Source organism: Carex rostrata, chromosome 5 (assembly GCF_964058835.1).
Source record: "Carex rostrata chromosome 5, lpCarRost1.2, whole genome shotgun sequence".
Classification (NCBI taxonomy): Eukaryota; Viridiplantae; Streptophyta; class Magnoliopsida; order Poales; family Cyperaceae; genus Carex; species Carex rostrata.
In genome coordinates, this window is record NC_135922.1 from 14151543 (window position 1) to 14176342 (window position 24800).

The 24800-nt window shown below is 34.5% G+C and overlaps 4 protein-coding genes across 7 annotated transcripts; 2 read left to right on the forward strand and 2 right to left on the reverse strand.

Annotated features, from left to right (window-relative positions):
* Nucleotides 1–872: 872 nt before the first annotated feature.
* LOC144554411 (putative glutaredoxin-C14) lies at nt 873–1493 on the reverse strand. Its single transcript, XM_078302731.1, has one exon. It carries the CDS (start codon nt 1390–1392, stop codon nt 1081–1083), a length of 312 nt encoding a protein of 103 aa, XP_078158857.1. The 5' UTR covers nt 1393–1493; the 3' UTR covers nt 873–1080.
* Nucleotides 1494–5465: 3972 nt separating this feature from the next.
* On the forward strand, nt 5466–13764 carry RECQL2 (RECQ helicase L2). 4 transcript variants are annotated; one of them, XM_078302494.1, is made up of 22 exons: nt 5466–5659; nt 5762–5985; nt 6387–6533; nt 7170–7385; nt 7549–7653; nt 8287–8391; nt 8480–8602; nt 8724–8812; nt 8918–8954; nt 9037–9070; nt 9143–9195; nt 9702–9779; nt 9882–9947; nt 10048–10114; nt 10216–10269; nt 10437–10544; nt 10944–11026; nt 11164–11242; nt 11334–11557; nt 12200–12344; nt 12733–12796; nt 13417–13764. In XM_078302494.1, the coding sequence occupies exons 1-22, from the start codon at nt 5599–5601 to the stop codon at nt 13559–13561; spliced, it is 2307 nt and encodes a 768-aa protein (XP_078158620.1). In that variant the 5' UTR covers nt 5466–5598; the 3' UTR covers nt 13562–13764. The 4 variants fall into 4 exon arrangements, with proteins under 4 accessions (XP_078158620.1, XP_078158622.1, XP_078158623.1 ...); XM_078302496.1 differs by having other exon boundaries at nt 5467–5659; nt 13410–13764; XM_078302497.1 differs by having other exon boundaries at nt 5551–5659; nt 5742–5985; nt 13410–13764.
* Nucleotides 13765–14672: 908 nt separating this feature from the next.
* On the reverse strand, nt 14673–16883 carry LOC144553893 (cell division cycle 20.2, cofactor of APC complex-like). Its single transcript, XM_078302074.1, has 5 exons — nt 16749–16883; nt 16163–16411; nt 15702–15971; nt 15012–15575; nt 14673–14910 (listed from the first exon to the last, which is right to left on the reverse strand). Exons 1-5 carry the CDS (start codon nt 16881–16883, stop codon nt 14767–14769), a joined length of 1362 nt encoding a protein of 453 aa, XP_078158200.1. The 3' UTR covers nt 14673–14766.
* Nucleotides 16884–19894: 3011 nt separating this feature from the next.
* LOC144554189 (Flavin containing amine oxidoreductase family) lies at nt 19895–23199 on the forward strand. The gene is made up of 8 exons (XM_078302482.1): nt 19895–20633; nt 20724–20808; nt 20937–21084; nt 21203–21283; nt 21708–21879; nt 22013–22172; nt 22402–22505; nt 22636–23199. The coding sequence occupies exons 1-8, from the start codon at nt 20001–20003 to the stop codon at nt 22933–22935; spliced, it is 1683 nt and encodes a 560-aa protein (XP_078158608.1). The 5' UTR covers nt 19895–20000; the 3' UTR covers nt 22936–23199.
* Nucleotides 23200–24800: the final 1601 nt, after the last annotated feature.

Sequence of the window (24800 nt, forward strand, 5' to 3'; positions counted from 1 at the left end):
CGTTTCAATTGTCCTCAGTCAGCTAACTTGCTCGGGATGACAGAGAGGGCAGTATTATTTGTGCTTTTAGATTCGTGCCAAGTTAAAAAAAAAGACAATTTTGAATCATCCGATTCAATTGTACTCAATCCGGTAACCTGAGAGGATGTGAATTCCAATCCTAATAAGGGAGTTCACATTTCACTTGTTAGAAGGGCCACTGCAAGCTGATTTACTCTGGCCTCCCTCCATTCGCTAGGTAGATGGGCTGAATGGAATTTTTAGGCGCATTGCAACTTTTATAATGATAGCCTACGGGCCTTTTTCGCGCAAAAAATGAGAAAGAATATATAAGTCCAAAATATGTCTTTACATATATATCCAAAATATGCCTTTGAGGAACAAAAAAAAAAAAAAGAGGAAATAATTATCTAAAAAAAATGTGGCTGGATAAAGGATTAGAATCTCCCTGTCTACAGATTCTATTTCTAGGTCTCAATCTTCTTTCGGTTAGTGGTAATTAGTAGGGTTTTGGTTTAATATCGCTCTTTGATTTAATTTAAAACAAGAGCAAATAATTTTTATGTTAACAACAATGCTGACGTGTCCCATAGCAGATAATGATTCTCTTTCTTGGGGGAACACCTTTTATATACATACAAAAAAGAATGTTAGTCACCTCTTTGTAAACTTTAAGATAATACTTTAATTTAAATTTCTTATTTAAAGAGGTTATTCCACAAACGGATTATGCATCACATATAATGTAGTCCCATGATAGATGTAATTTTTTTTTTTCCAACTTGAAAGCTCTTGTTTATCCTCTGAGAACAACAAAGTGTAAAACCAAAAAAAAAAAAAAAAAAAAAATGCTCTTGCATCTCAAATGATACTTTGCCAAGAAAATGTACATTTGTTGAAGAAACAAAGGCAGCTCAAAAATATGCTACCCTTATGAAAAGTGGAAAATACAGAAACAAAAAAAAGGAGAGCTTATGTGATAATCTGGCAGCAAAACTCAAGGGGCTTTCTTTCTTCCCTTACATTGCTTGCACTAAAATTAAAGCACAAATTCTCATCTACTATATATTTAAGATGATATCAGAGCCAGATGGCGCCTGCTTCTTTAAGCAGAGGGACGAGCTTTCCGCCGAGATGCAACGACATGACCTGATCGGTTGGGCCCACCAACCGACCACCAATAAACACGACTGGTGCGGGTGGGTTGCGTCCGATCATCCTCGCTAGGACCCGCTCTATGTCCTTCCCTCTAGGGTCATGGTCAAGCTCATAAATTGCAGGGTTCACTCCGAGATCGCAAAAGAGTCTCTTGACGGTGTGGCACATGCAGCACGAGCTCACGCTGAAGATCACGACGGCTCGGTCCGACGCTAACTTGCTAACTCTATCCATGTATGAATTTGATTCACAAAGGAATGAATGAATGCAAATGTAATAAGGTTGCTTTCAAATTTGAAGTTTATATGTAGGAGCTAATTTTGTGGTGTGTTTGGAGTTTTTGGGGCTTAGGAGTAGCTTATTTATAGAAGAGAAAAGGTGATATGAATAAAAACAATCTTTTCAAGGTTAATGTAAGATTTGTTTTTTGGTCGGTTCCTTTTGAAAGAGACGTTCTATTATTTTTTAAATGTATATATAATGAAAATGGAAATAGAATTTGCTTTGGCAAATTTATTCTCTCTCTTCTGGAAATGATATGAATCACCTTATTTGAGCATCTCCTTGGGCAAGTGGCAACACAAAAGATCTCCTCCTTACTAATTGGAACAATTAACTTTTGTAGAACTTTTATCTAGTAATTAATTATAAATGCAAATCCTATGTCGCCACTAAAGCAAAATCAATTGTACACGTCATCACAAATTATTGGGGCTAATTTAATTTCATTCTATTCTTAGCTTTTGTTTTAAAAATGATGTTTAGATGACAACTTTTCCTTAAAAGGTTGGTCATTTTTAATATACAATATATTTGATATATTTTGAATTGTTTTTATTCAATCATCTAAATATTTATATATTCAATTTTTCAAACAAACATATTTTACTGAGGTCAAAGTATATTTTTGGTAAACTACAAAAAAATGAATACCTGGTTTATTAAATAATGGAGAATGCTATGATAGTTTTGAAACAATTGCTAATAATATATCCTCTCCGTACAAGCACTACCATGTCTTGCAATTGGGCTAAAGCTTTTTTATTTATTTATTTTTTTTTAATTTTTTATGGTTTGCAGCATAGATTGGAATTGGATGCCGAGTACTTGAAGCTAAGATAATTTATTTTAAAATGCCAACAAAAATTAAGATAAAAAGAAAATTAACCAAATTTTAGTTTGTATCCAAAAAATCATGTTACCAGTAATGGCTTCTATTGATGATTTTACACTGTGTCTCATCATATTTACACAAAAAAATCTAAGAGTTTACATAGTTTAATTTGCATGGTGTTTTTATTTTTATTTTCTCTCTCATTTCATCACCAGTCACTTTAATGAACATAATTCATGAGTGAGGCTGTGGTAATATGCATAGTGTGAATTGATCCGTATTATAGATTAATATTTTTAAAAAAAATTTAAAAAGTAAATCTAAACTGTTTAATATGATTTTTATATAAAAATATATTTGCAAATTAACTTTTATATATTTTTTTACTAGTTTTTATGATTCAGTATAAATTCTTCTCTTTCTATTTTCATGCTTTAAAAGAGTCGCCGACTAAATTGGCTTTATCACCGACTTGAATGAATAACTTTCTCACTGGGGAGATAATACTGATATTGAATTGCACCGATTTATTCTAAAAACTAGCTTCTGACCTAGCAAAAATCTGGCGCCTAATCAGCACTTTGCACCGATTTAAATATGGCATCGGAATTTTTCCAGATGTACATTTTTCATGACCGACACATGTGTCAAAGGATTGGTTCTAGCTATCTAAATACTCTGCCTAATCCGACCTATCGGGTCGGATTCCAACTTGGGAAATATTTGTGACACGTGTCTTATCGGATCGGATATGGATACAGATGTTATGTCGCAATTTATCCGTTTGACATTGTCAAAACCAATTTTGTGCATTAAAATGTTAAAATTTAGCCTGATCCGATAGCAGAGTTAACAACTTGCCTAATGGATTGAATAACGTGGCTATTCCTTAGAGACTCAGAAACGTTAGATCCATTAACCCATCAGCAGGGGCGGACTCGATTTTCGTCGGGGGACAAAAAAAATATCGAACCGGATTTAAGTAACTAATTGGATTTAAATCCATTAACTAATTAGGTACTCGATAAAAAACATCGTTTTAACTTGTACTTTTAAATACTCTGACTTGTAATTTTTGATTCTCTAACTTATAATTCTAATTGTCAATCATAATTAAAAAAATTATTTTAATTTTAACTCTAAATTTAACCTGAATTACAATTCAAACATTCAGACGGAGGCACAAAAATTTTCAGAAGGGAACAAAGTCAATCGGAACATCCCGATCTCTACTAAAACTCAAAATCCAAAATTGGGGGGGGGGGGCTACCCCTAGAACACTCTAGGTCCATCTCTGGCTCTCTGCCCATCAAATCCAAAAAAATTTCAGGAGAAATCAAAGTCGATTGGAACATTCCGATCTCACTAAAACTCAAAATCTAAGGGGGAGCAACTGCCCCCTGAAACACTCTAAGTCTGCCCCTGCCCATCAGACCAACCATAACGGGTACGGGTATGGATGCAAATCCACTTAAGAAATTCCTATTCCTCGCTCAACAAAATCCAATATCTATATATATCAGTTACACGCTTTCACCACATTGGCAAGTTTATCCAGAGAGAAGCATCAACATCTCTCCAAACATAGAAAGGAACAAAGGATTCATTGGATGACTTTGCATTCGTTTCATGTCTCCTCTTTTTATCTTCTCTCTCTCTCTCTAGCCAAAATTCCCTAAAATCATTCCCATGTTTTTATTTGTTTAGAATCCTGCTTTTGTGTGTATCATGACCACGCATGTCTGTACTTAATATCATAATATGTGTCGATTCTTTGCATATTCTCTCCTTTATATTCTATGAATTATATAACAGATAAATGATGCAACTTTGTTGTGGATAATGATAGTGATGTATAGTTGAGGTGCTGCCTTCTATTTCTATCACAATATTACAAAAGGCCTCTTTTAGACTTTATTAATTGCAAAGGAACTATATTATGTGAATTATCTAACAAATAGATGATGCAACTTTGTTGTAGATAATGAAAGTGATGTATAGTTGAGGCCTTCTTATAGAGTTATTGCAAATTAAGGAATATGTAGCTTTATTTGTTTTATTAAAAAAATACATATTTAAAAAGTAACACCATTTTTGAAAAAATCTTGAAACATAATTAGGAACTTTGATTTACAGTTTTTTATTTTACGTGAACGTTACTGTCCCATTCCATTTTTTTTAACTGTTAACATGTCTAATTCAGTCGGTAGAAATTCTTAAAAATAATTATTTTCAAATTAGAAGTGAAATTATTTGTCAAAATTTAATATGCAAAATATAATTATTTTCAAATTAAAATGTTAATTTTTAAAATATATTAGACATTTACAACTTAATTCTTGCTGTGATTTGATTTCTAGAAATTAGTAAAAAAATCAACTATACAAAAATGAAAAAAAAATGGAATTTTAAAATTACAAATATGTAATAAATATTTAAAAAATCAACTATCCCAAAATTTGGGGATCTAACTTACAAAATTTCTTAAGAAAACCAAAATTTATATTTCTCTAATAATTTTTTTGTATGAATGGAATGAGAATTAGGATATTAGATTACAATTATTAAAATTAACATGGGTGATTAAGACATGAGAATATAAAAATGATAGATTTTTAGTGTTTGATTTGCTCGAGAACATTATTTTTATTAAATTTTCGATGAGTGAAATGGTGAATATTGGGTGGGATCCTGACCGAGTCCGGTCCTCTGAAGTAACTCAAATTTTGTTTTTAGATCCAGATCCGTTCGATCAGGATACGAACTGAATCCAGTCAGAAGTAAAATGCACCCTGATCCTTTAATATTCGTGCTAGAATCAGATCGGACGGTAACAATCTAAACGCAAAATTTGAGTCGCTTTAGACATCAGGACCCGACCAACTTGGCCAGTTGGCCTATCAGATTTTAGGAAATAAATCTGCTGTTATTCCTTGGTAACAACAGGATCCTGTATTTTAGATCTCAAGCGTTTAAACTTTTAAAGCGTGAATCTTAAAAAAAAACGTTTATGTACACGAATCTCAACAAATATTAACGGTTGAGATTGGAATAAAAGGTTCCAGTTATTTCTGGAGAATAACAGCAGATTTATTTCCGTATTTGATACAATCGCAGCTGTTGATTAGTCCTCTTTGTAGCATTTCCACCTCCGCCTCCTTGCCTTCGCCACCGTCAAGTACCGCGGCGGCTCCGCCACCGTAAACTACCTCCACGCCTAAGCCTCCCAGCTCCGTCAAGTTCCTTGTATATTCTCCATTACACATGACCTGATCAAGGTTTTAACCTTTTAGGAACTGCAAACTAGCTCGGTTTGATTCGAATCGATGGAAGGAGACCTACAAGAAGAACTTCTTTTGGTCGAAACCGAGCTCCATGACGTGCAAGGTAATCCATTTCTATAGAAGAAACTAGAATCAAAGAATTTCTTTGTTTTGGCATTGGCACTGATACTGTGTTAAATATTAAGCTTAATTGTTGTTTTTCTAGACCAAATCAAAGAATTGATTGAGCACCAAGAGATGTTGCAAGAGAGGAAATCTCATCTCAGGTCCTTGTTAGATGGATTGAAGGAATCTGAAAGTAATACAGAAGAGAATGCTGCACCAGTTGCCGCAGAGGATTGGTCGCGGAGTTTTGAGTGGGATTCTCGTGCTGATGATATTAGATTCAATGTATTTGGCATCTCTTCATACCGAGCTAATCAAAGAGAGGTTATTAATACGGACATTTCCTTTCAGTGAAGTTAATTTTAGATTGCAATTCACCACTCAAATGTTTAAGCTATTGTCAAATTGAAACAAAAATACTCAAAATAAGAACTCAGTAGCTACTTATATCACTTTTCCTGAGGAATAAAGCTACTTTTGTCAAGTTTTTTTTGTTTAACTAAAAGAGTACCTAGCTCTGTTGATATATCTTAACTATCTGAGTTTGTAGCAGTAGACTGTAAAATACTTAAATTTTTCATGGCCAAGTGCACAAGTAAAATTGAGGGAGCCAGATTTAAGTAAACTCTTCTAGTTATTTTGTTGCTTATTTGCCTACATTGGTACCTCATTTAGCTTTTGAAACTTTATTCTAATTCGTTTCTTCTCTTTTCATATAATCTTAGATTATTAATGCTGTGATGAGTGGGAGAGATGTGCTGGTTATAATGGCAGCTGGTGGTGGCAAGAGTTTATGTTACCAGTTGCCAGCTGTACTCCATGATGGAATTACCCTAGTTGTCAGCCCACTGCTCTCTCTTATACAAGATCAGGTATTTTTTGATGAAATTATTGTGATTCCTGGTTTTGTATCAATATGACCAGGTTTGTACCAGTTCAATGCTAAATTGCATATAGGCAAAATCCTGCCTGCATGCAGCTTGCCTTGTCTTTATTTTATGAAAATAACAGTTGTTACAAAATGACATTCCCCTTTGTATTTTGTTCGAGTTAAAAAAAATGATTAATTTTTTTGTTAAGGTTAGCGGGCGAATTGCCCACCTACAATTTGCATAAACGAAAGAAAAGTGTACAGCTTTGGTATTTTGTTGCCATTTATCTCAGAATAGTTGCCTAAACCCTAAACCCTAAGTCCCACTCATCTCAAATAAAAGATAACCAACTTTGATATTTTGTTGCCATTTATGAACTCTCAGGAAACTGAAAATTACCCAATTTATCTGCAATTGAGTTTATTTAAACCAATTATAGATTCAACTACCCTCAGTTTGTACAATTAAACACTGTAAACAAAGTCAGTGAGGCGGTTTCCATAGCACTCAAGCTGAACCTAAACTCAGTATGTTATTCATACTCAAAGGTACATATCCTTATGAATCTGAGTAATAACTTACAAAAAGTAATATGTTCTTTCTAGCTAAAGCACAAATATTTAATTGATATTTCAGGTTATGGGACTCAAAGCTTTGGGTATCCCTGCACACATGCTGACATCTACAACAAGCAAGGAAGATGAGAAATTTATATACAAGGCCCTTGATAAAGGGGAAGGCAAACTTAAGATACTGTATGTAACACCCGAAAAGATTTCAAAAAGCAAGAGATTTGTATCTAAGCTTGAAAAGTGCAATCATGCGGGCCGCCTCTCCCTTGTGGCAATTGATGTGAGCATTTGAATGATTGATTCCATACTGGATTTCTGATTCACTGTGTTTTCCAAAACATTTACACTGTAACAAAACAAATCTTAATCTATGACGTGAATGTCTCACAGCGCAATATATAATCCCTACAAAAGGATTAAAATTTCCGTGTTTTTGTTTTTAGGAGGCTCATTGTTGTAGCCAATGGGGTCACGATTTTCGACCAGACTATAAGAATCTTGGGATTTTGAAGATTCAATTCCCTAATGTTCCTATAGTAGCTCTCACTGTGAGTTTATATTTCTCAAGTATCGGTCATTCACAGGGGTGTTCATTGGTTTGGTTAAAACTGAAATAAAATAGGCAAACCAAAATTTTATTCGGTTTTTTGAAAAAAATACATCCGAACCAACTGAATAAACTTATCAACTGAATTAAAACCGAACCAAACAAATTGAACTAACTTTTGTTTTGTTCGGTTGAACCGAAATAAGAAAATTAATAAAAAAAAATGAACAGTTTTGTTAATTTTTTGAATTTTTTATAGGCTTAAAAGAATTATTTATTTCAATACACTAAATTGAATTAGTGTTTACTGATTTTCATACTCAAGGAGAAAGAAAACGTTCATAACTAACTTTTTATAGGTTCAAAATAATTATACTCCTCTTTTCAGTCTTTTCTGTCTAACCAGTTTTAAAAGTTTCTAAACTGAACCAAACCAAACAATTGAACTGGTTTTAAAAATGAACCGAACCAATCCATTCAACCAGAAAAACAGAACCATTTAATCCAAGCTCTCTCGGTTCGGTTTAAAACCAATTAAACCGCACCCGATGGACACCCCTAGTCATTCAGTTTGACAAAATTTTCATTTTTGAAGTTTATAATAGGTTTGTTGTTGATTTTTAACTTTTTGAAGGCAACCGCCACATATAAGGTTCAAATGGACCTGATGGAGATGCTTCACATACCCAGATGTGTCAAGTTTGTTAGTACAGTCAACCGTCCAAACCTCTTCTATAAGGTTTACTACCCATTAAAATTCTTTACATTTTGGATAAATTTTTGTGCAACATCTTGCCAAGTTTTTCTTTACCTTTGGTGTTAAACAGGTTCATGACAAATCATCAGTAGGAAAAAATGTAGTAGATGAGATAGCAGATTATATTAAAGGGTCATATCCTAATAAAGAGTCTGGAATTGTTTATTGTTTCTCTAGGAAGGAATGTGAGCAGGTTAGATTGTCATTTTACAACTTGATCTCTCCTCTGATTCTAATTCTTCTTATTTGTTCTATTTTTCTTTCATAATACTTTTGGTTGTTGGTCCATCTTATCATGCTTGTATTATTAACAGATTGCGAAGGATTTGCGTGATCGAGGAATTTCAGCAGATTTTTACCATGCAGATATGGATGTAATTTCTCGTGAAAATGTCCACCTGCGGTGAGTTCACTTTCTTCTCTCGCATACTAAAAAAACTCTAAAGCAAAGTGTAATTTTTGAAGCCAGAATAAATAATTTTTTGTTATTTTTGTACAATTTTGACAGCTGGAGCAAAAGCAAATTGCAGGTCATTGTTGGGACGGTACGCATCTCTCTCTTTCTCAATCTCTCAAACTATTTTGTTGGAAACTTAGTACTGATTATGTGCATTTACTTCCATGCAGGTGGCATTTGGGATGGGAATAAACAAACCTGATGGTGTGTTCTAATTTTGCTTTCCTCTTGCTAGATAACTCAAAGTGTTCCTAATGCCTTTTTATTTTCCTCTAGTCAGGTTTGTCATTCATCATAGCTTGAGCAAGTCCATGGAAACTTACTATCAGGTATCCGTACCGAGTGTGTTTGGTACTATGCATAGCACAGATTGGTCCGTACTATGGATCAATATCTTTGTTTTCAAAGTTCAAATAGTCGATCTGAACTGCTCAACATGACCACCATATGAAAATGTATTTGCGGACTAAATTTTACAATTTTTTGAATTTTTTTAACTAAATTTTTAGATAGGTAGAAAATTACTACTTTTGAATGGTCTAGAATTTTTAGATCAAGTGATTTTTTATTTACCTATCTAAAAAATAGTGAAAAAATTCTAAAAAATATAAAATTTTGGTCAGCAAGTACTATTTTCGTATGTAGATCATGTTGAACGGTTGAGATCAATTGTTTGGACTTTGGAAACGGAGATATTGATCTATAGTACGGACCATTCTGCGCTATGCATAGTACCATAACCTCACTCATCTATATTTAACACCGGAAAGTAAAAAAGTTCTAATACTTCTTCCACATAATAACTAATGTTGTGTTACTATTATCTTAACTGAAGGAAAGTGGCCGTGCCGGGAGAGATGGGCTTCCTTCAGAGTGTGTTTTGTACTACAGGCCGGGTGATGTTGCACGACAGGTTGAGTTTTTATCTTTGTTTATGTGTCATTTCTAGATATATTCCTTTATACCTCTTCACTCAAGAATTTTTTTTTGTCTCTCTATTCCATATTTGTTACAGAGCTCAATGGTATTCTATGAGAATTGTGGCTTACAAAATCTTTATGACATGGTGCGATATTGCCAGGTATATAACTCACGATCATTTGGCTAATTTCATGAAATGTGATGTTTTAAACAAGAGTTTATTGTAATACGGATGTGTTATCCTGCCTCTTCCTTTCCAGTCTAAAAAAATCTGCCGCAGAAGTGCTTTCTTTCACCATTTTAACGAAACTGCACAAGATTGCAATGGTACCATTTTCATTTTGTTCCTGAAAAGAGTCGTCAGCTTCTTTTGTTTGCTTACTTATGAAGCACAGATAGTTTGTATAATAGAAGTTTCCAAATTCCAGGGATGTGCGACAACTGTGCATATGGATCTGAGATAAAGGAGATTGATTGTTCTCGTATGTTTGTTTATCTCTATTGCACTTTTAATTAAGAATCTGTGCTACTTAATTCTTGGTCACTGACTCTTCCAATGCGTTGATTTAGCTAACTCCATTTTGGTTTTTGATAATTAATGTTTTTGTTTCACTTTGTTTCTCTGATTAGTGCATGTGTTGGCTTTCAGATGAAGCAACAATTATAGTCTCACTGCTACAACAGATTAAAGAAATTGATCAGAAGGCAACCATATTGCAACTCGTTGACAGATTTAAATCCAAGATAAAGGAACTAGGTGACCTTCATTTCAGAACCTAGTTATTAATTTAGATATTATCAATGATTTGAGTGAGGCTATGGTACTATGCATAGCACGGATTGGACCAACTAAGGATCAATATATTCATTTTCAGAGTCCAAACAGTCGATTTGAACCGTTCAACATGATCTCCATATGAAAATGTACTTGTAGATCAAAATTTATATTTTTTTAGAATTTTTTTTACTATTTTTTAAGATTGGTTGAAAATCACTTGATTTAAAGATTCTAGATCCATAGTACATACCAATATGTGCTATGCATAGTACCATAGCCTCACTCTAATGATTATATCAACCGTTTATCTCCTTTTGGCTCGTTAATTTCACCATTAATGAGAAAAATAATTTATTTTACCTTGTTTCTGTAAATCAGTTCGATCGAAGGAGTTAGCTTCTGATATGAAGAAAGAAGATATTGAACAGTTAATTATCCAGCTTATTGTGGACCGAATTTTGGTATTATTCCTCGCTAAGATATTAACTATGAGTTAAATTTTCTAAATGCTTGATCTATTTCTAATTTTACGTGTTTACTTGATGACTTGAGCAAAGAAAAAAATGAATACTGACAAGTATCTCTGATGTGTATGTAGAAAGAAGAATTTCAACATACAGCTTATTCTACCAATGCATATGTCACACTGGGACCACTATCAAAGCAAGTACTAGATGGTGATTCATTTTACCTTTTCAGACTATCTAAAGCAGTTTCCGATGTGTTACTTTTGGATTCTTTATTATTCTGAAAGTTACATAATTATAGGGAAAAGAAAGGTAAAGCTGGAAATTTGTACAAATAGGCAAGTAGGCAGCAAAAATAGTACTGACAAAGGATCAAAGCGCAAAAGAGTGTCAGGTCTGGAAGTGGAGTTGGATGAACTACGCACTGAGATTTCGTCTCAGCATGGGGGAATATTCCCGCACTCTGTTTTGTCTTCTGAACAGATCTCCATGCTAAGCACTCAAAGACCTTCTTCATTAGATGAGGTAATTACTGTTATTGACTGATGCTGTTACCAGTCATGTAGGGTTTGGTTAGTGTCTTTGTTTCATAATATTTATTTTTTTTTATCCCCAGTCTCAAGTTTTAGTTCGATTACCTTTTTCATGGATCAAGGCTGTAATTGGATTTAGAGTGAGGCTATGATACTATGCATAACACGGATTGGTCCATACTACGGATCAATATTTTCAATTTAAAATTCAAATTATCGATCTGAAACGTTCAACATAATTTTCACCTGATGTTTCAACATAATTTTACATTTTTTCGAATTTCTTTACTATTTTTTTAGATAGGAAGAAAATCACTACTTTTTAATGGTCTATATTTAGATCAAGTGATTTTCTACCTATCTAAAAAAAATAGTAAAAAAATTCTAAAAAATGTAAAATTTGATCTACAAGTACATTTTGATATGGAGATCATGTTGAATGGTTCAGATCGATTGTTTGAACTTTAACAATGGAGATATTGATCCATAGTACAGACCACTATGCGCTATGCATAGTACCATAGAAATAATCATCATAAAAGAAGCCTTATATTCAATTTTAGTCTGGTATCCATGATTGTTGATATGTATGCTTATTTACTGTCACAAAATTATGATTTGTTTCAATCTGCAGTTAGAGAAACTGATAGGGAAAGTGAAGACAGAGAAGTACGGTGTGCAGATTATACAAGTAATTCAGCAGCATGTTAGCTCAGAGTCGTCAGATGGTGATCATGAGGAGTTCGATTTAAATAAAGAAGTTAAACGGCCGACAAAAGGTAAAGCAGTAGTTGTTGTTAAAAGCAGTGAAGATGAGAAGAAATAGAGCCCCAGTTTATAGGAAATTTTCTGATCGTCTTTTAATTTGGGGGAATCAACAATCAAAAACTAAGAAATTACGTATTTACCATCCTAAACTATAATAACTCACATATTACCCCAATTAATCAAAAACTGAGATTAATTATGTCAATTATCATATAAAATATAATTAATTACTTTCCTTTTTTCTCTCTTTCTGCATTCCTACTTTTCTTTAGTGCCAAAACTGCGACTCTTTGCCTTCTCCTGCTTTAAAACCTCCTCATCTCTCCTGCCTTCTTTAGCATCAAATATTTTGTGCTTTCCACTATTCCAACGCCATTCTAATCATCTGTTGGTTTATAGTGATGGTATACGAAGAGGAAGAGAGACCTAGATGGGAGATCGGAGTAGAATCACCAAGAATCGAGTAAGCTCCTTAATCTTGATTTTGCAATAACTCACAAATGAGTCGCGCTTCATCAGTATTGTCTTTGTCTGAGGTCAATTCAATCAATTTCGCACACTATTGCATTTTTCCAATCTCAAGTGACGATGTTGTTGCTGGAAAAGTACAAGAGTTCTAGGTATTAATTAAATTCCGATATCTGATATCAAGGTTAGAATGTGGTTTCTCCTTGTGATCTTCTTCTACAAACAAACGGGAGAATTTATGCAAGATATTCAACATATCTTGCATAATTTATATCGGAATTGAATGATGAGACCAAACTGGGACTCTACATTTGATTGCGAATGGACAAATCATAAGCGGCTTTGTGGAAAACAGCAAAAATATTTAGCTGTCTTAGATCAAATTTACCCAGAAAACTAATTACCTAAATCAAAATTTAGCAGTTTTAATTTACAGTATAATTTTTTTTTTAATCTAATTCTTTGATATTATGCTGGTTAAAAAGTCTCAGAAAATAGAATTTCAAACATAATAAATGTTTATTAATGTGACAATTTTTGATTAACTTGGTGTTTGGAGCATCTCCTATTCAAACCTAATATTTACCTAATATTGGACTATTCTTTAGCTTTTAGGAATTGCTGGTCACAAAATTGTGATCTTATGATAATTTGGGATCAGAGCATCGCAAAAGTAGGCCATTGGGCATGCTATGAGTTCCCTGATGAAGACAAGGGACTCCAGTTTACTGTTATTATACTGTTTTTACTGTTGTTATGATTATTCAGAAGTTTAGGGATGTGCTTGTAATTTTCCAGGGCTGGTACTGTACCAAGGTAGAAAATTCAGGTATTGTAGTTTTCTAAGTAAGTTGGGGTTGTTTTAGGATTAATAGTTTGATTTTATTTTATGAATTGGGATTGTACGTTTTGTATTCCAAAACTCTTTTCAGCTTAATTGAATAGCTAACTAATTAGCAAAAATGAATACAGGATAATGCATAGGAGACTGGTATAGTAGAATCATAGTAAATTGAATGTACAGGAGATTGTATTACATTATCTGTACCATTATGGTGCGAATATGTTCAGCAAAAATCTTTATTAATGTATTCTCTTATTCAAGCAGGTGTACAAGTTATTGAAATCCAAAATTAGATTCGCACTATACTGCCAACAACTGAAGTACACATTTCTATACATTTTCATATATTTCTCGATTAACGTACACGTGTGATATTTTTTGGTGAACATGCGTGTAAGAAATCCTTGATTAAACAACTCGCTTAAGAGATCCTTCTTAAAGAATTGTTAAGACTGAAGAGACTTTTTTGAACAGCTTGCTCGAAGGGTTAACGTGAGAACAGGCCTTAGCAGAGAGATGATGCTAAGTTAATTATTAATTAATTTAGTTTTTAAAATATTAAACATAATTAAAAAAAAGCAAATAGGCCCTTACATTTTACATTTTACATTTTACAAGCAAATAGAAGAGAGATGATGCTAAGTTAATCCTTACATTTTACAAAATTAAGCAAATTACATCTTCCATTAAATGAACTAAAAACAAAACTGCTAGTCCAACAAAAAATTAAATCTTCCATAGCACTATCCATCTTCTTTCTCCTCCATATCTCAATCAATCTTCAATGCAATAAAAACTATCTTTCTGACAAGAGCTGCCAATAGATTTTCCAAAACCATGTATCAACAAGGGACTATATCGTGATATATGTTAGATTCTCCTATTTTTAAGTCAGGCACTTTACCAGCAATTTTGAATACAATCACCTAACATACTGAAATACACAGCTTAGTTGTAAAATTTCAGTCCCTCACAGCTGCACCATCCAATATGACAGAACCGCGCGTACTAGTGTTGTATTGATCAACAAATTGAATACAAACCAAAACTTATCTGACATGAAAACCTGACGATTCTTTGCATTTTATGGAAATCAGACATCAGAGAGAAATTGAAATATATCATCGTATGTGGCTGTACATGTTACATGGCCCCACAGCAGATGAAGTCCTAGGTGTACATCTTTTATCTGATTTTTCAAAAATATGCCAAAAACTTAAAGTCTCATCTTCGGATGAGGATGCCACCGTGCATCCGTCTGGACTCTACAAATTTCAAAAAGAAAAAAGAAAAACAAAGAATCACAAGTTACAAATAAATCAAAATGTACAGGTACCAATTTGTTTTATGTTTTACATATACATACTTGAGTTAGATATAGTACAGGGGCTGTGTGATCAATAATCTCGGCCATCTGAACCATGGAGGGGTATTTCCACAGTGCCAGTTGGTTCATCGGAAGCCCGTGCGAAGTTAGCACTTCTCTGTCATTTTTGTTCCACAATAAACCGCACACCTCTGATCCCGTATTCACCGAGTTCAGGCAATTACCAGCACTTACATTCCAAAATTTAATGCATTTGTCAGTTTTCCCCCCACCTGAGGCTAGTAGGTTGTTCTGAAATGGACACCAACCGAGCGCCCTTACCGTGTCAGTGTGGTTATTGAATCGGTGGAGAGGTGTGGATCTAGAGGCATCATATACGTGGAGCCGATTGTCGTTGCCTCCACTTGCAAGGTAATTTCCTGATGGAGACCATTTGAGACCGCATACTGCATCAAGATGGTCATAGTAAGTGCTGATGATATGAGACCGGATCCTCATGTCATTGTTGATGACGGTACCTTCTGCATCACCAGTTGTAAGGATATGGTTATTCCAAGCGAGAGATCCCACGAATCTTTTGTGGATCCCGTGAAAACATCTTATCTGTTGAATGATATATCATATATCTATAGTGATTAGCATTCCCAGTGTAAATCAATGAATTGTTAGGGTAAGGACATCCTAGAAAAAGATGTTATAACTTGAAATTAATTAAAAAAAAAAAAATACCAGGTTATTGGTGGTAGTATCATATAGTCGTACATCAGAATTGTTGAGACCAATGGCAATTCGACGGCAATCAGGGTCCCAGCTGACACTGGTTACTGGCCCGGAAGTTTCCGAAACTGTCACCAGCTTAGATACAGACCCATCAGTAGCATTCCGCAAGTAGACAGTGTCGCCACGTGCGACTGCTAGTAGATTATTATTTCCCCAATCCAGTAAGTTAAGCCGGTTGTCGCCTATCATATCGGTCAAACCGAGTGTGTCCGCTGGTTTCTGAGGGATTCAAGAAGGAAATAGAATATACAAAGAAAGAATAAGTACAAATGTCCGTATTAATAAAAAATTTACTGGATGTACAAATGTAATAATTTAGTACCCATGTCAGTATTCAGAATATACAAAGGTCACCAGTTGTGATGTTTAATTCTAGTAACAATATGCTAGATAGATAATAAAGAAAGTACCTGAGGAATGCGCCTGAGCTTCCTTATCGGTGGGTCATCCAGTAAAGATTTAAGGGGAGCAGGAGGTCGGTCGCTAAAAGATAAAATGCGACTTCTTCCTTGTAGCATGGTGTCAGCAAGAAGCTTTCTGTATGCTTCCTTCGAAGGCGATACTATTTCAGATTTTCTTTCATCTTTTCTAGGTATGGTCAGGAGACCTTGTGCTAGAGCCATGTTTGTTGCACTCCTGCTTGGGATAAACCTGTCTCGCTGTTTATTGAAGATAGCACAATAGAAAATTATGTTCATAACAATGAATTTATATTAATATAAGAAATTACAGATTAGAAAAGATATGAAAAGTTGAAAAAAGAGTCAAAATTTTGGTTATTCTTAGTACTTCTCTTTAATTTGTGATAGTGTGGAATAATTAACAAAAACAACTTCCTAAATGGAAGCACCAATTGAACATGCTACAACGAGAAGAATTACAATCAAAACTTAACTCCACAAGTTATAATCCCTGATGCAACAAAATGGCCAAAACATTTAAAGTGCACAAGTTATCCTTCATAAAAGAGAAAAAATTGACAATATATCATCTTACATAGATGCGTGACGAGGAAGATGAGGGGCGACGATAAGGATGCACACGGTTTGTAACATCTGGCACAGGAGGGTTGATCACAGGTCTGGTGTTCCTCTCAGATGAATTTGTAAAACCTGAGAAAGCTACCTCCATAATTAAATAAATAGTAGTATGATATAATTTAAAAGAGAAAATGAATAAACCAACAATTTGAATTTTGATTATAAAGGAGAAAAGGAGAAGGAAAGATTTGTATAGAGGTGTGTATCAGATAGAGGAATGAATGAATGTTGAGAGAGAGAGAGAGAGAGAGAGAGAGAGAGGGAGTGGCTGTTGTGATTTATAAGCTGCATTTAATTTAGGAAAGGCGGTTTAATTAATTTTGGAAAGGCTGCTGACAACTTTGGTTATATAATTCTATATTTAAATTTTTTATTTTTATTAAGTTATATTAGGAAAAATCTAAAAAGGAAACAAAAATGAAATAAAAAGTACAATAAAAAAAGGTGTTCAAAGGACTCTGGGCCGATTGAAGGTGGCCCAAGTGCAAACAAGATAAAAATGTTGAAGAAAGTTAAAAAAAAAAAAAAAACTGTTCATAAAGCTGACCATGTAAGTGGTAAAGATTAAGAATAATAAAAGTTTGAAGACACTAACTAATTTGAGGAAAAAATCAAGAAAAATAAAAATTAACCCAAGTTGAGCTTTATTAAGTCAAACAGTTACAACAATTTAGGGATGATAAAGATGAAATTAATAACACAACAAACATGTGGATATGCAATTTCATAGTGAATTAAAAAAAAAAACCAAACATGTACATATTACAACCAATTCTGGAAATGACAAAAAAATCCAACCCTTTTTTGTATCCTTGTATCTCTAAATAGACTTTAGAAGTAGGGAGAATTTCATATACCACTGCAAAATATATATATAAAGGTTAAAAATGAAATTATAAAGGTAAATATGATATTATGAATTTCAGAAAGGCAAATACATAATTCAAGGTTTTATATATAGCATATGTAAAAGATTTAATTGGCTATTTAATTGTGATGGCAAATTATTTATTTCTCTACCTCTGACGCACTCACAGTGATATTTAGATAGATATATATATATTCGTGTTCGCGTCACAAGTACATAAATGAATTAATAGTCCTCACACACATGATAATTGGATGACTGAACATTTCTTAAGGGGGACTACATATTTTTATAAATTTAAAAGAGTGAGTCTATGGTACTATGCATATCACGGGTTGTTACCGTGCTACGGCTCTATATTTAAGTTTTCAAATCCTAACGGTCGATCCGAACCGTTCATCTTGTTCTCCATATTAATATGTGTTTGGAGACCAAATTTTACATTTTTTGAATTTTTTTTACTATTTTTTTAGATATTTAGAAAATCACTTGATCTGAAAATTCTGGACCATCCAAAAACAGTGATTTTCAATGAATCTAAAAAAATAGTAAAAAAATTTCAAAAAAAATGTAAAATTTGGTCTTCAAATACATATTAATATGGAGAACAAGATGAACAGTTCAGATCGACCGTTAGGATTTGAAAACTCGAATATAGAGCCGTAGCACGGTAACAAATCGTAATATGCATAGTATCATAGACTCACTCAATTTAAAATGAGTTTGAACAAAAAAGGCTATAAATTGAGTAAATTTGTGAGTTTTTGAAATTTCATGGATAAATATGATATTATTAATTTTAGAAGGGAAAATAAGGAATTCGATGCTTGTGAGGGGTATCCATGAAATTTCCCCTGTAGAGCACTGTAAAGATACGACAAATTAATTGGTCAAGTTATCCATTTCAATTGTATCTCAATTTCTATAATTAGTTCTCACTTTGTACATGTGTCACCTAATTGTTTTTTTGAAAAAAAAAAATCATATTAGAAAGGCAACTAAATTATAAACCTATTTGCTATAATTAGTTCTCACTTTGTACACGTGTCATCTATTTTAAATCTTGTGTATATTTTTATTGCACTTTCACAAAATAGTCTTGTGTATATTTTTATACTCACCATTTCTAACTATAAATTCGTTTTCATAACGAATTATTTCTTTAATTATGCATGTATACCTCATAATTACTCTTAACTGAACATGATCATGAATAAAATACATGAGCTAATTTAATCATTTGTGATCTCTTGTCTCTTTCATAGTTCTTATTGACAAAACCGTGCATAAATATTGGGAATTAGGGTTTTCATCAATTCGCACGTCCTATTTTGTATATTATCGTTGGTACTAACTGTATTCGATTAATTTTTATTTTACATGATACTTGATATGAAACAGTCTATAAGTAGTTTTTAGTTTTCCGCGTCTCGTTGAATATGGCTCTTTATTTAATTCTCAACATGTCCATGTCTAATCAAATTGCACTAACTCTTTAGTTTCTTCTTCTCCCTTTTTATACCAGTGTCTCATATGCCTTCACTTCTCTCTCTCCCTTAGGGTTTCGTAGCCGCTATCTCGCCTTTTTATCACAATGGAGATATTTTTTTTTTATAAATCATAATTAAAAAAAAAAGTTTTTTTTTATGAAACCAATATGATTATTTTATTTTATTTTTTTAAAAAAAATCATAAGAACTGAAATGCCATTTCGGTCTGAATCTTTTTTGGGGATCGAAATGGCAATTTAGTTCGAGGTAATTTTATAATTTTTCAACGTATTTTTTTCTCGAAATCAATGAAAACGACTGAGACCGAAATAACAATTTGGTCCCCGAAAAAAAAAAAGGAACTGAAATAGCATCTCGATTCTTATAATTTTTGTAAAAAAACAAAACAATCAAGTCGGTTTAATAAAATCTATTCTTCTATTTATGGTTTCTAAAAAAATTCAATGGAGATTCCTAAAATCTCAAGCCATAGAATAGAGGTGTGACTTGATTGGCAATTTGTCCGATTCATTCACAAATAATTTAGTTATTTTGTATTCCTCAAAAATACCGAGTAAGATGTGGTCCCTACAAAAACAAAATAAAACAAAAATCAAGGACAAATGTCAAGTATTATTTGAGCTTTGAGATTCGTGCAGAACGTGTTTGAACGGTTGAGATTTTCCAAAAAGTCACGCAGAATATGAGATATCTCAGAGGATCCGAATTCGTGCTATTATTGGTGTGAGCACGTCGAGGGCGTGCTGTTCACGTGCGAAAATCCAAACTAACGATATGAGATATGAGATAAGAGAGGGACTGGAACCCGAAGGCTGGAGGTTATTCGACCATGGCATTGGCATCGGTATCAGCATCTTCAGCTCTGGCTATGACTGCGAATTGCTCTGGAGAAGGCATTACTACTTGGAACAGACGAGGTCTCACCAGCTTCACCTCCACCTCTTCCTTCTCCTGCTCGAGGTCGAGACGGAGATGGAGAGTTTCCTGCGCAATCCCCAGCAAGACCGGTATGGCCACACCAGCAGAGGCACCGCCCCGTGCGGAGACTCCGAGAATGGGAGCTGAGTGCGTGGTAGTGGGGGCCGGGATCAGCGGGCTGTGCACTGCACAGGCACTGGCCACGCGACACGGCATGTCGGCCGATGACAGCATCCTGGTGACAGAGGCTGGGGACCGGGTAGGAGGCAACATCACCACGGTTGAGAATAGCAATGGCTACCTCTGGGAGGAGGGTCCCAATAGCTTCCAGCCTTCTGATGCTGTTCTCACAGCAGCTATTGATGCCGGGCTCCGTGATGATCTCGTCTTAGGTGACCCTGATGCACCACGCTTTGTACTTTGGGATGGCCGTCTTCGACCTGTGCCGGCTAAGCTCACCGACCTCCCGTTCTTTGATTTGATGAGCATCCCTGGCAAAATCCGTGCTGGTGCCGGTGCAATTGGTCTTCGGCCCCCTCCACCAGTTTGTGTCTTTATACATTTTCAATTCTAAATTTAATTGATTTCATATCCTTCATCTCATGGGTGCTCTCCTTTTTGGCAAAGGTTTCAGGGTCATGAGGAGTCGGTTGAGGAATTTGTTCGCAGGAATCTTGGTGACGAGGTTTTCGAGCGCCTTATTGAGCCGTTTTGTTCAGGTCAGGTTGCCTTCATGTTTCCATCTTGATTCTTGTCTCCTTCCCTCCCAATTATCTGTGTTTAACTAAAACTAAACACTCGAATTGATTTGAATTGTGGTGCATTTTACATTTACAACTTACAACAGGGGTGTATGCTGGGGATCCGGCTAAGCTGAGCATGAAGGCAGCTTTTGGAAAGGTGTGGCGGCTAGAGCAGAATGGCGGCAGTATAATTGGTGGCACTTTTAAGGCAATTCAAGAGAGGAAAAACAATTCCAACCCCCCTAGAGATCCGTAAGAGCATGCATCCTCCTTTTCAATCTTAATTTCAATTCAACATTATTTTTGCATCTTCCTAATTACGAAAGAGTTGGGAAACAAATTCAACTTTTTCTTTTTCTTTTTTCTGAAGGCGCTTGCCGAAGCCCAAGGGCCAGACAGTTGGATCATTCCGCAAGGGGCTCAAAATGCTGCCTAATGCAATTCATTCGATGTATATCTTTGTCTTTCATTTATTTCTTATCAATTTACTGCATTATTTACCATTTTCTCCTAGATAGAGCTTCTAAGATAGATGGGCGCATTACAGTTCGACTACAGGCTACAACTTAGTTTAAAATGTTGGTTCAAATAAAATAGAACCATACTTTCCAATTAAGGATGGTCACATTATTTACCATTTGTGAGTCCTGGTTGGGGCTTGCATACAGTAGTAGTTTGTGCTCAAGATTCAAGAACAACATATCACGAAAAGAAAAAGAAAAAAAAGAAAAAAAAAAAACTGGGAAGAATAAGAAAGAGAACCAGAATAGCTTAACTTTTCGGAAAAAAATTTAGATATATAATCACACATAGGAGGAAATTTTGCAGTGCTAATCATTTGAATTTGAAAAAAATGTGGTTTTGTTGTGGCTCAGGTTGGCTAGCAAAGTGAAGCTATCATGGAAACTAAAATGCATTGGGAAGTCAGAAAATGAAGGCTATGTTCTGTTGTATGAGACACCAGATGGACCAATGTCAGTGTGGGCCCGCAGTGTTGTCCTTACTGTTCCATCCTATATTGCTAGCAACATCTTGCGTCCTCTTTCGGTGAGTCAACTACCGTCAACCCCTCTGTCCGCTCCACCCCTCCAAAAAATGAAATCAAATATGCTGTGTTAATATATTTTTTTGGTATAGTATGATGTAGGGAAAGTTAACTTCCGTTTTCTTCCTGAATCAGAGTGAGGCAGCTGATGCACTCGAGAAATTTTATTACCCACCAGTTGCAGCAGTCACGGTGTCTTATGAGGAAGGAGCAATTAGAAAAGAATGCCAGATTAATGGCAAGCTCCAGGGTTTTGGCCAGCTGCATCCTCGTTCCCAAGGCATTGAAACTTTAGGTACAATTTAGCTTGTTAGTATTTTCACTCTACTATCAAGAGCTCTCTACCTTCCAGCTGCATCAACTTTAACAATTTATTTTGTTGGTAGCTTAGAGAATTATATGACTGTTGCATTCCACTTGGTTGTTTTTGCACTAACAAATATGTTATATTTGTCAGTACATCATTATAGATTGGATTAGTCTTCTTAGTAGCGATTATGAATATTTGAAATTATGAATGGCAGGAACTATATACAGCTCTTCATTGTTTCCAAACCGTGCACCACCAGGAAGGGTGCTCCTCCTCAACTACATTGGTGGCTCGACCAACACTGGAATCATTTCTAAGGTACATGTAGTACACTACAGATGGATTTCTGCTGATCTAGTAGACTGTAATATAATATGATATAAGAAAGGGTTGATTGATGCCTGATGGAGCTTATTGCATTATTGTAATGTTGTCTCTAAATGTACAGAGTGAGAGCGAGCTAGTGGAAGCTGTTGACCGGGACCTGAGAAAAATGCTGATTAGAGAAGGGGCGGAGGAGCCACTGGTGCTGGGGGTGCGAACGTGGCCCCGGGCAATTCCACAGTTCTTGGTTGGCCACCTCGACATCCTTGACACTGCTACCTCTGCTCTAAGCAATGCCGGCCTCCAAGGTCTATTTCTCGGAGGAAACTATGTGGCTGGCGTTGCCCTCGGCCGCTGTGTCGAGGGTGCGCAGCAGACTGCACTCCAAGTCTCTCAATTTTTAGCCAACTATGCCCGAGTTTAATCAACCGTAGCATTTGGTTTATAGTTTGTTAGTGTGAAAAGGAAGTAGTGTTTTCTTTTTATTCCTGTACATTTAGGCTCTTAAGTTTATTTGTATCGAGTGGGTTCGAGTTATTTGAATAAATGTTCATATTGTTAAGGTTCTTTTTTCATAGTTGGCAGTTTTGCACTGAAAATATATTTAACTTTTGCAATTCTTGGTACTGAAAATTCCCTTTTCTAGTTCTGTGAACGATTGTTGATTAATGCAATTTCCTTGTACTGTTGATTGAATGTTGCCGATCCCTTCTTTCTTTTGAGGGATTAGTATGTGAATTAATTTATATGTGCAAGGCTGGATGCCTTGATCAAGTCTTTAAACTGTGAACCGGTTTTCATCTTGTTTGATGTCTGGTTTGAATGAATTGAAATGAAGACATAGTTTCGTGGCCAAATTAGCTTAACCTGTGAGGCTGTGACTTGTTGATTTTTCTTGCTTTTTTGGTCATGTCCTGTTTGATCGATAAGTTGAGAGGTTGTAGGAATTGTGCACCAGACCGGTACCAGCCTTGTTTGGATTCTGGTATCAGTTTTGTGGTGTCAGGGGCCAATTGGCAAATTGTATAGTTTAAAATTTTTGTCACAGGTTAAGTATTACCAGTATTATACTTGTAGTCAAATTGGAAATAATATTGCAATTATATAGTTTGGATCATCAATATAATATTGCAATTGTGTAGTATGGAGATACTATTACCAGTATTATAATCTGCGAATTGTATAGTTGGATTCTGATACTAAGTATTACCAGTATTGGACAAATGTACAAATTTGTTGTATGATGCTGGACAAATGTATAAATTTTATGATATTGGACAAATGCACAAATTACAATATAGTTTGATGTATGAAATTGGACAAATGTGTTCAAACGAAATTAATTGGCTGAATCAAAATATATTTTAATTACTATATTTAATGCAGGTTTTGTTAATTAAAATATAATTAACTTCAGTGATGTTGTATCTAATTATATTAATAAAAAATATACTGTAATAAGCTTCGTTATAGGAGAAGTTATGCCACTGTATGTCAAAATAAGATACTGAGGGTAATTTGGTCTTTATGCTTATTCTCATAGTAAAACACATTTTTATTTACTCATCCTACATTCCTAATTGACTGGAGTGGTTGCCAAAAATCAACTTTTTAGTGAAGATTAAATTGTTAAGTCTCAACTTAAAAATTGATCTACCTGTTGATTCTTCTGCTGTTGCATCATCTTGAATTATGTAAATTTCTTTTTTTGATGAAATGAAAAAAAAAAAAAAAAATTAGCTAAAGCCTATTATGAGAGATAGGTACTAGTATGGCATGATATCATATCTCATCATGCAGGAGATCTTTTATTCGTAGAAATTAATAAAATAAGATGTACGGATATAGAAAGAATATTTGATTTGTAATATTTTTATAAAGATCGGGATCAACGGTTCCAAATTCCAATCCAAAGTTTTTGGGTTGTGATGATTGGTTCCGATCCAAAATTTTAATACTTTATTAATTTTAAACAACTTTGGTGGGAAAAAATATATTAAAACTATGGATCGGAACCAATGAACCCGATTCAAAAACTTTGGATCGGGACCATTGATTCCGATCTTCTAAAAATGTTACAAATCAAACACTCTTTCTATTTTTGTATATTTTATTTTATTAGTTTCTATAGATAAAAAAATCTCCATCGTGCAAGTGTTATGACAGAACTACATATTACATTTTTTTTTCTTTCTAAAAAGACTCCTAATTGCTTTATTCTTTTTAAGACCTACTTGGTCTAAGGGTCCTAGGGGTGCAAACGGATCGGATACGGATCGGATATTAAAC

Coding starts and splice junctions, on each gene's coding strand:
- LOC144554411 (XM_078302731.1), bottom strand. CDS start 1,392: ATGGATAGAGTTAGCAAGTTAGCGTCGGACCGAGCCGTCGTGATCTTC.
- RECQL2 (XM_078302494.1), top strand. CDS start 5,599: ATGGAAGGAGACCTACAAGAAGAACTTCTTTTGGTCGAAACCGAGCTC. Junction 7,654..8,286: donor TTCCTATAGTAGCTCTCACT/GTGAGTTTATAT, acceptor AACTTTTTGAAG/GCAACCGCCACATATAAGGT. Junction 8,392..8,479: donor GTCCAAACCTCTTCTATAAG/GTTTACTACCCA, acceptor GGTGTTAAACAG/GTTCATGACAAATCATCAGT.
- LOC144553893 (XM_078302074.1), bottom strand. CDS start 16,883: ATGGAGGTAGCTTTCTCAGGTTTTACAAATTCATCTGAGAGGAACACC. Junction 15,972..16,162: donor AGCTCAGGCGCATTCCTCAG/GTACTTTCTTTA, acceptor TGAATCCCTCAG/AAACCAGCGGACACACTCGG. Junction 15,576..15,701: donor ATACTACCACCAATAACCTG/GTATTTTTTTTT, acceptor ATCATTCAACAG/ATAAGATGTTTTCACGGGAT.
- LOC144554189 (XM_078302482.1), top strand. CDS start 20,001: ATGGCATTGGCATCGGTATCAGCATCTTCAGCTCTGGCTATGACTGCG. Junction 20,634..20,723: donor GTCTTCGGCCCCCTCCACCA/GTTTGTGTCTTT, acceptor CAAAGGTTTCAG/GGTCATGAGGAGTCGGTTGA. Junction 20,809..20,936: donor TATTGAGCCGTTTTGTTCAG/GTCAGGTTGCCT, acceptor AACTTACAACAG/GGGTGTATGCTGGGGATCCG.